This window comes from Esox lucius, chromosome 2, assembly GCF_011004845.1.
Source record: "Esox lucius isolate fEsoLuc1 chromosome 2, fEsoLuc1.pri, whole genome shotgun sequence".
Taxonomy (NCBI): Eukaryota; Metazoa; Chordata; class Actinopteri; order Esociformes; family Esocidae; genus Esox; species Esox lucius.
In genome coordinates, this window is record NC_047570.1 from 14,815,455 (window position 1) to 14,831,592 (window position 16,138).

Sequence of the window (16,138 nt, forward strand, 5' to 3'; positions counted from 1 at the left end):
CAACCCTAGTAATGGTTTTCACATTGGCTGTATAATGAATGTGTATGGAGGTGATGGGTTTATAGGCTCACGGGGGACTGTAACTGGGAAACATTCCTCTTCCCATACAGGGACATATCTGCCTTGTAAAACCAGAATATTACAGCAGGTGGTGGAGATGCAAGGAAACTGGATAACATCCCATTTGAGGCAATACACCTGGGACAACCGAGCAATGTTCCTACATTAGGATTTCTATGGAAAGGATTTAAGGGGAAAACACCGGAAAGAACTGTGTGTAACAGCTATACGCCATTAACCCCTACGTTACAACATAAAATGAGTATGACAAGGAGATAATGAGGTACATTATAGATCCAATCTGCGTGATGATTGGTCCTGGTCTCAAGTGAGGTCACGTCTCCCAGCTAGGAGGCCGGGGCGGACTGGGTTCAATGTGCTAACGCCGGACAGACATGCAGAACAGATGTCACTATCCAGCTGTCTGGGCCGTCAGAGAGGTGGCTCATTACATGGCGCTGAGACACAGGGATTGGAGAGGACTAAGTGCGTCACCTTCTCAGTCTCCAGGGTCTTGTTGTCAAAGATGAAGGAGATGCAGTTCCTCACCACCTCCAGCCGTCGAGCACTGTTGAACACAGAGCCCATCTTCCCCAGGATGGACACTGCAGAGGTGAGGAACCAGTAGGTTAGGAAAGAGGTAGAGACACTAGCCATACCAGGACAGACATGGCTCAACCCTTAGCAACCTAAGTACCAATAAGCAAAGAACTTATTACAGACGGATTTCTGCCTGGCCAAGAGTAGACACTGACTAGAGCTGACTTGTGTTTTCCATACCGACAGGTGGCCCAGGGGGGACAACACACTTCCGCTCTGCGCGGCTGGTGGTGGTGGTAATGGCAGGGACGCTGGGATGCTTGGCCAGGCCCTCTGCCAGCAGCCCCTCCACCTTCCCATCGTCCAGCAGGGGGAAGGGCACCACGTGCACCCGTAGGTGGGACCCCTCGGTGGGACGAGGCACTTTCTGGAAAGCCATGTGGGGGTTGGGATTCTCCTGTGGTGGACCACCCAATAATGAACAATAGAGACAGGCAGAACACCATTCACGCCTGAGGTGAACATAGGATATACTAGCAGAATGAAGTGCACAGGTAGTGCCTGATATGAATGCTATGCCATGTAGACCCGGAGGCTGAATGCTCACATTTTTGTAGAGCTGCTCAGAGAGTTCCCGCATGTGTTTCTGCAGCTTGGCAGGGCTAGCCTCCTCCTCTTTTAAGCGTTCTGTGTCAAAGGCCACCAGCTACAGAGCAAAAAAATAAGTCATTTGACAATGTCACCAATCCCAAAGGACCATACTACCATGGATGACAAACTGTTGTAAAATCAAACTGGAGCTGTAGAACAATGAAAACATACAGTAACAGCCATGTTGTTCAGTACCTCGTCAAACAGATCACAGGCCCGGTAAGGAGGACCCCTCTCGGACACAAAGCCAGCAAAGGCCATGCCTTCCAGAACCTTGGTCAGGAAGTCGTTCTCGATTAGGCCTCTCTGGCCCAGGAAGGCAGCCTGGAGGGGGACAGGGTCAAAAGTAAATAAATAGTAGGTACATGAAGATTAATCTAGGTGTAGGACTGAAATAGGCAGTTTTACTTTCTTATCTGAGTAACTTATATTCCCTTATCATAATGAACCTAGGGCAAGTTGCGAGACAGTCACACAAATGACCTTGATGATGACTAAATGCAAAGGAAATGCAAACTTCATCAGCTGAATAATGCTTTGTTATTTATAGTGGGTGAAAGAAATACAAAAAAGTCAGGTCAGTTTTCATTAGTCTACGCCTCTCCGTAAAAAAACAAGAGTTTCTGTAGATTCCTGATGAATTCCTAACCTATAATCTAAGCCATGTGGGGTACTTTGAAAGGGACATGCTAAGAGGTTTCCATAGAGACGTCACAGACACAAACAAATACAAACCCAGCCAAAAACAAAAAGTCAATCTGATACATTTCATATGGCTCATCGGAGGCCATTGCCCAAGGCTGACAACATTTAACAGAAAAGCAAAACAAAACAACACACGCACACATACTAACACAAAACACCTCTAAAAAGCTTTATCAGACAGCTTTTAGGAAATAATCTTCTTGTTCTTGGAGAGAAAACTGGATGAACGAAAACCTGCAGGGGTTTTATTTTAACAAGTAATCAAAAGAACCCTACCTATAAATGTTTTATGTCAAACACACTGAAAACCAAAAGGCAGTCATCTACATTACAATGACCAGTATATTGTGATACAGTGGGGAGAACAAGTATTTGATATACAGCCGATTTAGCAGGTTTTCCTACTCACAAAGCATGTAGAGGTCTGTAATTTTTATCATAGGTACACTTCAACTGTGAGAGACGTAATTTAAAACAAAAATCCAGAAAATCACATTGTATGATTTTTAAATAATTAATTAGCATTTTATTGCATGACATAAGCATTTTATCACCTGCCAACCAGTAAGAATTCCGGCTCTCACAGACCTGTTAGTTTTTCTTTAAGAAGCCCTCCTGTTCTCCACTCATTACCTGTATTAACTGCACCTGTTTGAATTCGTTACCTGAATAAAAGATATCTGTCCACACACTCAATCAAACAGACTCCAACCTCTCCACAATGGCCAAGACCAGAGAGCTGTGTAAGGACATCAGGGATACAATTGTAGACCTGCACAAGGCTGGGAGGGGCTACATGACAATAGGCAAGCAGCTTGGTGAGAAGGCAACAACTGTTGGCGCAATTATTAGAACATGGAAGAAGTTAAAGATGACTGTCAATCTCCCTCGGTATGGGTCTCCATGCAAGATCTCACTTCGTGGGGCATCAATGATTATGAGGAAGGTGAGGGATCAGCCCAGAACTACACGGCAGGACCTGGTCAATGACCTGAAGAGAGCTGGGACCACAGTCACAAAGAAAACCATTAGTAACACACTACGCCGTCATGGATTAAAATCCTGCAGCGAACGCAAGGTCCCCCTGCTAAAGCCAGCGCATGTCCAGGCCCGTCTGAAATTTGCCAATGACCATCTGGATGATCCAGAGGAGGAATGGGAGATGGTCAGGTGGTCTGATGAGACAAAAATTGATCTTTTTGGTCAAAACTCCACTCGCCGTGTTTGGAGGAAGAAGAAGGATGAGTACAACCCCAAGAACACTATCCCAACCGTGAAGCATGGAGGTGGAAACATCATTCTTTGGGGATGCTTTTCTGCAAAGGGGACAGGACGACTGCACCGTATTGAGGTGAACAACCTCCTTCTCTCTGTAAGAGCACTGACGATGGGTCTTGGCTGGGTCTTCCAGCATGACAACGACCCGAAACACACAGCCAGGGCAACTAGGAGTAAGAAGCATCTCAAGGTCCTGGAGTGGCCTAGCCAGTCTCCAGACCTGAACGCAATAGAAAATCCTTGGAGGGAGCTGAAAGTCCGTATTGCCCAGCGACAGCCCCGAAACCTGAAGGATATGGAGAAGGTCTGTATGGAGGAGTGGGCCAAAATCCCTGCTGCAGTGTGTGCAAATCTGTTCAAGAACTACAGGAAACGTATGATCACTGTAATTGCAAACAAAGGTTTCTGTAACAAATATTAAGTTCTGTTTTTCTGATGTATCAAATACTTATGTCATGCAAGAAAATGCTAATTACTTAAAAATTATACAATGTGATTTCCTGGATTTTTGTTTTATATTCCATCACTCACAGTTGAAGAGTACCTATGATAAAAAGTACAGACTTCTACATGCATTGTAAGTGGGAAAACCTGCAAAATAACCTGTATATCAAATACTTGTTCTCCCCACTGTATGTTCATCTCCAAATAACAAAAGGCATGTGTGACGAATGTGTTGTTATCACTACAAATTGTGGCTGAAGGGGGCACATTGTATCAGTTGGTAAAAGGATGTTTCAATAGCTGAGGGGCAACTCCAGCATCAAGGATGTGACATTATCACAAAGAAAGAAACTGTCTCTCAGTAAGCATAAACAAACATTCTAAAGTAACAATTTGTAGAACCTTACAGAGGTTTTGAGACAAAACTTGATTTCTTTCTAAGTATTTCCACTTTAGGCTAATGGAACAACAAAACTTGCAATATGGAATTTGACATTTTTGCGACAACAGAAACATTGATAAAACAACTAATGTAAAATGTATTAATAAATTCTTAGGATAAAATCTCATCAGAAACTTTCAAAGGAGGGCTCTGTGGCACACAAAAACAGCAATTAAGCAAACATTTATTTAAAATGTTCATATTTTCTTTAGAGAGAAAAACTGACTTACAACTGTGACATTATGGATTATAATAATTTCATTATAATACTTAAGTTGTCATCAAAAAATGTTGTTTACCACAAAGTAAACTATGTAAAATATATGTAAAATAAATTTATTTAAAGTTATCTAGTGGAACATGAAAACATTTTCAGTCTTAGGTTGACCTTCAGAGTTGAACAAGTGCGTTCATATCTCACCTTGTGAAAGTGGATAACAGGTTCAGAATGGATGCGAATGAGCTGCAGGCAAGATCTGTAGCCCTGGAAAAGTTGTGCAAACAGCCTGAGGAACACAGCTCTCACCTCCTTATCCTGAAACACACGGAGGAGACGAGTCATCTTACAGACATGCAATGAATACCACATGGTTAATTATGCTCAAATGAGTCACGGTCAACTTGTTTATTCAACCATCTGAAGAAATCTGAACTGCCCACCTAATGTTCAAATTGGTGTGCTATTTTTAGAGCTGATAAGAAAAAAACTTTGCTATTGGAGCGATCGCAGAGCAGTAGTGTCCTCATTTCAGAAAACCCTTTTCTGATAAGATGATCTATTTATTACAATCAGTCCTAGCCAGGGTCAGGGGTTAAGCTTTTAAATAGATTCCTAACAGTTCAGGTAAATGACGGTGCCTTACCAATAGTTTGAGGTTAGAGGGGGCTGTTCGCGGGGGTGGGAAGGCATTGTCAGCTATCTCCAGATCGGGATGCAAAACCTGAAAATAATTTGAAAAACATTTTTCAGGACTGGATTACTCCTTTATTGGTTTGCCAGTTGACACATTTATTGTTCAGATGAGCCATTACAATAACTACACTAGTTACATAAGGGCAGAACATTATACAGCTGTTTGCAATCAACCACATGCGCTCAACTTGATCTAATGAGGGTATGACATTGTTAAGGATGAGCTTATGGCCACTAAAAATTGAGGCTGTGTAACAGGTATGTACCAGAAAAATGGCAGTCTGTGTGGTGTGTAACAGGTAAAGTACGTACCAGAGACAGGGCAGTCTAACAGGTAAAGTACGTACCAGAGACAGGGCAGTCTAACAGGTAAAGTACGTACCAGAGACAGGGCAGTCTAACAGGTAAAGTATGTACCAGAGACAGGGCAGTCTGTGTGGTGTGTAACAGGTAAAGTACGTACCAGAGACAGGGCAGTCTAACAGGTAAAGTATGTACCAGAGACAGGGCAGTCTAACAGGTAAAGTACGTACCAGAGACAGGGCAGTCTGTGTGGTGTGTAACAGGTAAAGTACGTACCAGAGACAGGGCAGTCTAACAGGTAAAGTACGTACCAGAGACAGGGCAGTCTAACAGGTAAAGTACGTACCAGAGACAGGGCAGTCTGTGTGGTGTGTAACAGGTAAAGTACGTACCAGAGACAGGGCAGTCTAACAGGTAAAGTACGTACCAGAGACAGGGCAGTCTAACAGGTAAAGTATGTACCAGAGACAGGGCAGTCTAACAGGTAAAGTACGTACCAGAGACAGGGCAGTCTGTGTGGTGTGTAACAGGTATGTACCAGAAAAATGGCAGTCTGTGAGGTGTGTAACAGGTAAAGTACGTACCAGAGACAGGGCAGTCTAACAGGTAAAGTACGTACCAGAGACAGGGCAGTCTAACAGGTAAAGTATGTACCAGAGACAGGGCAGTCTGTGTGGTGTGTAACAGGTAAAGTACGTACCAGAGACAGGGCAGTCTAACAGGTAAAGTACGTACCAGAGACAGGGCAGTCTAACAGGTAAAGTACGTACCAGAGACAGGGCAGTCTGTGTGGTGTGTAACAGGTAAAGTACGTACCAGAGACAGGGCAGTCTAACAGGTAAAGTACGTACCAGAGACAGGGCAGTCTAACAGGTAAAGTACGTACCAGAGACAGGGCAGTCTGTGTGGTGTGTAACAGGTAAAGTACGTACCAGAGACAGGGCAGTCTAACAGGTAAAGTACGTACCAGAGACAGGGCAGTCTAACAGGTAAAGTACGTACCAGAGACAGGGCAGTCTAACAGGTAAAGTATGTACCAGAGACAGGGCAGTCTAACAGGTAAAGTACGTACCAGAGACAGGGCAGTCTGTGTGGTGTGTAACAGGTATGTACCAGAAAAATGGCAGTCTGTGAGGTGTGTAACAGGTAAAGTACGTACCAGAGACAGGGCAGTCTAACAGGTAAAGTACGTACCAGAGACAGGGCAGTCTGTGTGGTGTGTAACAGGTAAAGTACGTACCAGAGACAGGGCAGTATGTGTGGTGTGTAACAGGTATGTACCAGAAAAATGGCAGTCTGTGAGGTGTGTAACAGGTAAAGTACGTACCAGAGACAGGGCAGTCTAACAGGTAAAGTACGTACCAGAGACAGGGCAGTCTGTGTGGTGTGTAACAGGTAAAGTACGTACCAGAGACAGGGCAGTCTAACAGGTAAAGTACGTACCAGAGACAGGGCAGTCTAACAGGTAAAGTATGTACCAGAGACAGGGCAGTCTAACAGGTAAAGTACGTACCAGAGACAGGGCAGTCTGTGTGGTGTGTAACAGGTAAAGTACGTACCAGAGACAGGGCAGTCTAACAGGTAAAGTACGTACCAGAGACAGGGCAGTCTAACAGGTAAAGTACGTACCAGAGACAGGGCAGTCTGTGTGGTGTGTAACAGGTAAAGTACGTACCAGAGACAGGGCAGTCTGTGTGGTGTGTAACAGGTAAAGTACGTACCAGAGACAGGGCAGTCTGTGTGGTGTGTAACAGTGGTTCAGGAAGCTGGGACAGGTGGATGCACTCTGGAATTTTTATCGTTCCTCCATCAAGATCCGCTATGATAACGTCCAACTGACAAACAGACAATAAACACTACTAAACAATCCATTTAAATCAGTGTAGTTCCTATTTTTACTGTTGAGAATACAACATAAGTTTCATAGAAACCGGCTAAAGCTGGCTATTGACTAAGATAGTGGAGGAGTTACAACTCCCTGAAAGTGACAAGGCTGCTTTAATCTGCACTACACAGCATAAAAAATGTTGAGTTCAGCATAACGTTCCCTTTCACCGTACAATGCTGAATTTTTTTTAAATAGACTCTGTGATTCATGGTTAAAATGCCTTCTAATCTGTCTGGCAAAAAAGCCTTTTCAGCAATTGTGCAATGTATTCACATCTTGCTGCCTGAAAATGTAATTCAATTTTGAATGCACAAACCTACTGCATTTTCTGTGATAGCAACCTAAAGATTTCAATCAAGTTCACAAACCTAGATTACAGTAATAGACAGCAATATTCAAACTGTGTCTTTGATTTTAAGGCAAATGGCAAATTAAGACTGAAATAAGACCACTTGGAAACATTCAACACATCTTTGAAAACCATTCAGTTTACTTTGGCACGAAAATGTGTGCAATAGTCTTCTAAAAATAATATACAGGGTTAGGCTTTCTAAAGACTAAAGGCATGTTTTCCCAAATCTTTTTTTAAACCTGGACTCTGGTTCTTTTATGTATACACTACCATTCAAAACTTTGGGAAAAACTCCCTTGTTTTCCTAATGATCAACTAGCCTTTTAACACTAGAACCGCCAAATGCCAACGCCAATTGGAGTTTGAGATTGTAATGATGTTAATGGATGAATGGGTGACACTCCCAAATGAATGATCAGAGCCTTGGTTGAATTTCAGTGAACTTACAAATTAAATACAAGATTTCCATGACCATTCAACAATTTAATTAGGCTATTACTGAAACATAATACAAACGATATATGCTAATCGACAATTCAACATCAACTCGATAGCCCCACTAGAGCCCCCGGGAGAGACCTGCAAAGATGTGCCGTTCACATAGCCTATTCATTTGGAGAAATAGACTTTCCTCAGATTTTCGATAATTTATTAATCTATAGACTGGCTGTGTATATCTCATTTTGTACATTTGTAGGGCCTAATAAACAAATGAAAATACTACAGCCTGTGATCTTAGAAATTATCGTTCTGTGTATTCATTTTCTTAATTTGTAACCTTCAATACAAACACATTCTTGTATTCAAATTCATTAACCATTTTAAACAAACAAATTCTGTAATTCATAATTTTTTTGACTATTCCATGTAGTTTGATGATGACCCAGTAGATGAACTGATGCTCTATCCGGATGGGGATGCTGTGGAGGATAATTTGTATGCTAATGGAACAATTGGTATGTTAATGACACCAAATGGCATTCGGCTCTGGTGGATACTGGGGGTCTGAAAGGCCTGGCTGTTCTGGTGCTAAAATGATATGCATGGATTAGCACACACAACGTGCCATTGAAACACAGAAGCGATGGTTGCTAATAATGGGCCTCTGTAGGCCTATGTAGATATTCCATTGAAAATCATAGTCATTTCGAACATTAACAATGTCTACACTGTATTTCTGATCAATTTGATGTTATTTTAAGGGACAAAAAATGTGCTTTTGTTTAAAAGATTAGGGAATTTCTATGTGACTCATGTATACATAAAAGTGTATACATAAAATAACCAAAGTTCAGGTTTAAAAAGCTTTGTCAGGCATGCAAATAACTCTATGCTGCCACCTTTTCTTGAACATAAAGAAAGATGCAGTCTGTTGCTGTACCTGACTGAAGCCCGCAGTTTTCAGTTTGGGCCTAATGGTTAAGTTCTTGTCTGGCAGTACTAATTATCGGCTATATTATAAACACACTGGATGCTAGTGTGGACTTTCTAAACAGAGAAAGGAGTTTCAATTTTTCATACAGTTTTGTGATGTGGCATGAACAAAATTATGTTAAACACTTTACATACAAAAATTGTAAGGCCAAAGACAGACAGGAATGGCGTTCTAAGATCAGTTGGGTGTCCCTGATTGTTCCAACATCAATCAATTTAAATATGCAAAAAACATCTGAATAATTATCTCTTTTACTGTAAAAATGTGGAGCAACTTAAATTGACAGTATAAATCATTACATTAAATACTGTAATTCCTTGTTTATAACCCACACCACGTATAAAACGCACCCTTAAGTTTATAGCTTTGGGTGTATACAAACCCGAGTATTAAACACACCCATATCTAGATTGCATTTGTCTTGAGAATTGTGACTCATACATACATTGTACATGAATATAAAAAAATCTGTCATAGGGCATTAACAAAATGTATTTGGGGAAGAATAAAAGATGTCCTTGAAAACCCTGTAATGCCAATAGTCTCAGCTTTGCTACATGAGTTTCTGAGACGTCTACGTCATCAAGCTGTCATCTGTGAAAACATTCACCACTGGAAATAGTTTTCAAAATCTAAACTTGTGTATTAGCTGCTCCCATGTGTTTCTTTCCTGCAAAATCTGTGTATAAGCCGCAGTTTATGAATGGGAAATGACAGTATTGGGCAGGAAGTGGCAAGCCTGTCAATGGGGTGTGGAAACTATCACTAGCCAGCAGAGAAGGCTGTTTACGTCTGGATGCTAAGAATCACTCACCAGTTCTTGGATTTCACTCTGGAACATGGAGTGGACCCCGATGATGAAGGGGGTAGGGGAACTAAGCACCTCCAGCAGCCGCGATGGCAGAATGGGAATGTATGGGTAACTGAATTTAAGACAGACAACATTAAGTACACACAACACTTGCCAGGTTAAACTGTAAATGAAACTGCTATGTTCCAAGTGACCATATGCAATAAACTGGTGAAAGGTTGAGGACAGATAACCAAGACCATTTTGGAATGTTGTTTTGTTTTGTCACAAAATGTTGGCAACACAATCGACACAAACATTTTACAATATAATCAGTTTCAATAGACTCATAATGAAAGCCAGTCTGCTGAGCGTAGCAATTTTAAAAAGGAAGGAAAGGAGGAGGAAAAAAATGACTGCAATAGTAATAACTGTCATTCAAGTCACAGATTAAAAAATCAAATTAGTTGCAGAGGTGAGGAATTTAACTAATCAGGCAATCCTATACCTGTATTTGAGGGGAAACATGAGGGCCTCCAGGGCACGTGAAGCCTCCCCTAGTCTCTGGTAACTGGTGGAATGGAACAAAACCTTGTGTTCTGTCAGAACTGCACAGAAAAGACTAAGAACATTCTGGATTCCTGGCAGGAGAAAGGAGAGAGAATGTGTAATTAATGAGGTATTCGTTGGACATTGACTGCTTATTATTATTCCAGAACAATTGATCAAAAGCATACCGTTGGGGGGTGGATCAACTTTAATAAGCTGACCAAACAATATTTAAATTAAACAATATTTATATTTGGAGTGATAGAATGTGTGATCATTTCACATTTACAAGGGAAATTATAGAAGGCAAGTTAATTGACATTGCAAAGCACACAGTATGCATGGTTATCCTAACATCTGAAAAACGTTCCCGACATTTACTGACAGGAAAAGAAAAGAAAAAATATAAAAAGAAAAAATAAGAATATAAGAAAAACAAAATATAAGAAAACAAAATAATTAAAGTGATAACAGGTGAATAAACAAATGCATTGCAAACACCAAAGAGTACACTGTGTACATTTCCATGTCATTTATGACAAGGAATATTACATCTCAAAACAGCTAGAGGAAATGACACACTATGAGACAATATAAATAAATCAGTCAAATACCAATATGACAGGCCAGGCAAATTCTCAATTTTGCAGTTCCTGTTATTGTTTCCTATCAACCTAGTGGCAGACTCATTCATCAGACGTTGCAGCGATAAACATGGAGAAACACAGGCAGACATATCCTCAAAACACACCACTACTGAGGCCACCAAATCTGTCTGTCTCCAACGCAAATAGGACCTGATAAACAGGAACCGGAACACTGCCTGGCCTGTTGGTGAGCCAATACCTGGATAGACTGGTCACTTGGGTCACTGTCACTCCAACACCACTTCCTGTGTGGAAGCGCAAGATTCTGAGGCGACTCTAATCTGGCATTTCTATGCTTGACGGACAATTAACTTTCATAATAGCATCATGACATAATCAGACAGGCTCGTTTAGTGTCCTTGAGGTGTTTACATATCTATTGGAAACTGTGACACATTTCCGACCCTAAATACAAGACGGGCCCAGAAAAATGCAACAAACAACAAACAGCAAGCAGCCTGTCCAGGTCACTCTTTCCTACCCCCCCCCCACAAAGGCCACATTTCCTGTGCAGTGTGACACGCTGAACGGACATTCCTCCAGGATGACTGGGATGATCTCTGGACTGAAACAGTGTGTGGACATGTTACACGTCTCTTCACCAGCCACTGGGTCTGGGTCTTCCCCTCAGGCCTTGTTTGGTTTTGAGGTGGACTGAATAATTCTTCACCGGCTGGCGAGAGACAATACCGGGGAGGGACAAGGGTACAAGCTAACGACAGTGAGGGTTAAATGGAGCCAACTGTTAACGCACAGTATTTCAGGTTATGACTAAATTCTCGGGTTAATAATCTGTTCTAAGATTTGAATGTATACATTGACCCTCCAAGTAGAGGTAGACACGGAATAGAACAATGGGAGAACAACAGATTAGATACGGGGTCTTCAAGTCTGGGTTCCCCTGGGAGTCCACGGAGCTAAAAAAAGAAGAACAAGATAGGAATGCATAAAGGAACTCCACGGCTTCGGAGCAACTCTGAAGATACTCTCTTCAGGGGTACTGTTCAGCGTAGGGAGCTGTAGACAGTCCACTATAGGTCATGACAGAGACATTCCTGCTTTGTTTCCTCTTGGGCCAACTAAGCAGCAGAACAACATGCACCATCTCCTCCAGTGTCTCTAAATAAAGTCTGGAGCAGAGCAGTAATCAACTATCCTGTATCAGACTCCAGGTAAATTACACACTTTGAAAGTTTAAATTCTACTAAGACATAATGACAGAGTGTTATAGTTGCTTTGTGGACTGTTCCTGGACAACATATGCAGCATTTGGTAACTAAACAAAGTGCGTGAGGACAGACCCAAACCATGGCTGTGGAGAATGTCATGGTACTGGCCATTTGTCTTCCTTCCCTTTGTGTGCGTTTCCTGGCTACAAACACATGTCTCGCACATGACCGTTCATGTATCAGTGAAGTACCCCCCGCGTGCGTGTGCACGTCAACCGCTCGCTGTCCAAATAAACACAATCTGCATGCAAACTATTATTGAATTCCTCAAGGCTTCAGCGCCTAATGCTTTCAAGAAACATCATCCATGTTGTTTTTATAGCACATTCTTTTAATCACACCAAATGAGGGCCTAAATTAAATTACAAATAAAAGAAACACATCAGGTGAAAGGGACTGGATTTCACCTAGGCACTCTCACCCCCCTAAGTTAGCCCTTGGACTGTGGACTTCACTGCAATTTTGATTTGAGCGTATTAAGGAACAGATAAAGCCTACTTGAGGTCAGTGAATTCACACTGCGGACAATACAAGGTAATGGCAACATTAAATCTCCAAACAGCAAAGATTTTACCTCATTTGTACAAGAACGCAAAAAAGCAATCCTGGAGAATAAGTAAGTGTTTATTTATACAGAATTAAAATCGAAGTGATTTGTGACTATTTAATTTGAAAGTGTGTAAAACTTTTGATTCAGCATAGTCCTTCTTAACCTTTCTCATGTAAATCAAGACCGGGTCACCTTTCACACAAATAAGCAGCTCGTTAAAATTAACTTGAAAAACAATAAGAGGGATATTTATTGTATCATGTCATTTGAGACTACAGCTTAAGCATGTTGTCAGGAAACAATCGACATTACAATAAGAGTTGCGTATACTCTAGCTGTAGGAGACAAACAGCCAGAGTATCATAGGCTTTGGAGCTACTGTAAACCAAATAGTCCAGGTACAAACCAGACAGTAAATAATGGTGGGAACGTGATGGTGCATTGAGGTTAACAGAGTTTGGCCATGTCTGGTCATGCCAAAGTCCAGTAAGGCAGAGGCAGAGGCCTCCAAGCTGAGGCAGAGACCTACCAAGCTGCTGGAAAAGCAGGGCCACACTCTTGCAAGTAACAGGCAGGTTGTCATTGAGAGGGGTTTGGATCAGCTGCCGGTCGCCTGCTCCCAGGGAAAATAACTTCTGCGGGGGGAAAAAAAAAGCACAAGACGCACACAATTGTAAAGTCTGAGGCTCTATCAAAAAGCTATATGAGACTGCACAACGGTACAAGACAGGAATTAACAGACATGGTGCCTCTGTTGTCATGGGACGTCATAGCATTAGTATACTAGATAGAATCTATAGAAGCTATATGAAAGAGAAAGCTCAAAGGTCATATGCCATAAGCCAGGGCAGTTAAATAACATTTTTTTGAAAATCCCCCAGAAAATGAATAAAATGTGCTGTTGAAAGCCCATCGACACTGCAGCTGCAGGACTGAATTAGCCTTTTGAGTTTGTCCGGCTGCGATGCAAGAAACCTCAATTACATGTTAACCTAAATATCACTGGCACGGCACAATGCCTCTGAAATCCAACAGGGACAGCAGCTTTCATCGCTAAATCCAGTGTTTTTGAGGCTTCAGATGGAAACTCACAGTGGAATAAGTATGTTGATGTGAACACACTGTCTGTCCAATTTAAACCAACAGTGAACTGACAGGGTTGCAGACTGTGCAACTGAGTTTGAACCAAGTAGAGAATACCTTTATGTCCCCTGATTCAGGATATTAATTTAGATTTAAGCCATTTAGCAGACCCTTTTTTCCAGAGCAACTAACAGAAGTGCGAATATTTTCATAATTTGTTTGTACTGACCCCTGTGGGAACCAAACCCACAAGCCTGGCATTATAAGCGCCACGCTCTACTACGCGTGACCTAATGTTTCTTTGGCTGACTTCTTCGATAAAGTGTTCTGCGGAATGAGGACTTTGTTCTGCACCTGAGGTTTCTAACTCCTGTTTCTAGAGCCTAAAGCCATTGCCTCTGTGGGGGATAGTGATGGTTTGACATTGTGATGGTTAATTACATGAAAACCACTAAATTATGGTCCCACATTCCTTCCACTTTACAAACACAGACTACATTTTTTCCTGGCCTTTTTAAAGCAACATTGACCATTATTGTATAGACACTACGCGGCTCCTGACGCAGGTTGTTTGTTATAAGACAGCGTCAGATGTGAATTTTAATAACCTTTTTAATAAGGTTTTAATAACCGTTTCAGAAGTGAAAACAAAAACATCCCCATCACTCTCACTCGTCCTTTCACTCCAATAACAAAGGAATGAAAGCACAAAGACAGAAAGTAAAAGCAAAAACAGGACTGACGGAATGTCTGCGCGTGGCAGTAGAGCAATCTCTGGCACCATCTAAATGAGGAATGCCTGATTAACTGGAAAGCAAACGGTAATGGTTTACTTCACATGAACCAAAACACTTCTTCCTTCTTCACTTCCACATGACTTATAGGAGACCATAATTATAATAAGCACCTAACAGGCAGCGGATAACTAGCACCGTGTGTGGGTCCAGCAGCAACATTAACCCAGACTGACCCCCTAGTCTTGGCCGGATCCGTGGCTCGGTTTAAAGCAGCCCCGAGGGCCAGATGGGCCTACCCAGACAAAGGCATTTCAATGATTCGCTATAGTAATGGCTGCTCACCTGCGAGCCGCCAGCTATAGGCACCAGGCACGTGAAGAGGTTGGCCACCAGCCCTTCCAGAGGGAAGGGCAGGCTGTCGATATACACCGTGTAGATCAGGCCCAAGCAGCCCTGGAGGTCAGGAGGACACAGGCACACAACCCGGTCAATCAGAGACCGATGAATCACAACACATAAGAGAACTCTCATACACAGACAGATTTATTGCAAAATACATGAACTCACGCAGATACGCATTGACAGATTAATCCAAAAATACATTAGCACACAATGTTGCGCATAAATGGACAGTCGGAGACACTGTGTGTGGGAAATCAACATCCATTAAATGTTTAGTAGTTTGCGTGTTATTCCAAAATGCCTGGCGAGGCGTGGGGTTTCATGACTCCATAAACACAGGTCAAAAAGCTACACCACAATGGCAAATGCCTGGGCATACTAGGGAAATGTGTGTGTGTGTGAGACATTCAAATGTTGAATATCATAGTGGCCTAGTCGAGCGCCTAGGAATGGATAGGAGAGATTTACTATGTTCTTATGGATTGGTGGAATATTGCATATTAGAGTACATACAAATCATGTGTGGTTTATAAAGCGATTTAACATGTGGCATAGTATAACTATCAACAAGTCCAAATGACAATCAATCGAGAGTGCAGCAACTTAGCGCATTGAATAATATTTAACATGTCAAAGCTAATTATCACAACATAAGTAGAATAAATGACCAACCACGAACGTCGGTAATTCGACCAATAATGTTCCTGGACAGTCAATAAAATCACAAAACGACATTAACCTCGTATGCATTTCTATCTGGCATTTTGAAGGGAAACTCTCTTAATCAGGATCAGTCATTTTACCCGAAAAATTTCAGGATAATCAAGCCTGGAGACCAGAATGAGACTTTTCGGTGCAAAGACTTGAGCAGGCTGGATCAAGCCATCCTCTTCCTCATCTTCATCCACCTCGATGTTCTTAGTTCCCTGAAAGAAAACAGTAGTTATTGAAACTGAAGGCTCAATTGTGTAATTGGAGAGAGAAGAGACCGTGCTGCCAATCAAACCCTGGGTGGCTCCAGTGCTGTATTTCCATGTTTCATTATCTTAGCAGAGCATTATCCAGAACATCTTACATTGAGCGCATGCATTTCTTCCACTAACAATGCCTCCCCTACCCAGGGCGATGTTGGTTGAGGTG

At 42.0% G+C, this 16,138-nt stretch overlaps 1 protein-coding gene across 4 annotated transcripts in view; it reads right to left on the minus strand.

The window, feature by feature from the left end:
- Positions 1-16,138, minus strand: part of sbf2 (SET binding factor 2) — a 141,785-nt gene that overhangs the window by 60,601 nt on the left and 65,046 nt on the right. For all 4 annotated transcript variants that reach the window (XM_013138397.3, XM_020054565.2, XM_013138396.3 and 1 more), the window contains exons 4-15: positions 15,802-15,924; positions 14,939-15,049; positions 13,306-13,411; positions 10,310-10,442; positions 9,826-9,934; positions 7,058-7,171; positions 4,984-5,061; positions 4,542-4,655; positions 1,447-1,575; positions 1,208-1,306; positions 841-1,057; positions 556-665 (exon numbers count right to left, since the gene is read on the minus strand). In XM_013138397.3, the coding sequence (XP_012993851.1) occupies positions 556-665; positions 841-1,057; positions 1,208-1,306; positions 1,447-1,575; positions 4,542-4,655; positions 4,984-5,061; positions 7,058-7,171; positions 9,826-9,934; positions 10,310-10,442; positions 13,306-13,411; positions 14,939-15,049; positions 15,802-15,924 (1,443 nt within the window). The remainder of the gene's footprint in view (positions 1-555; positions 666-840; positions 1,058-1,207; positions 1,307-1,446; positions 1,576-4,541; positions 4,656-4,983; positions 5,062-7,057; positions 7,172-9,825; positions 9,935-10,309; positions 10,443-13,305; positions 13,412-14,938; positions 15,050-15,801; positions 15,925-16,138) is intronic.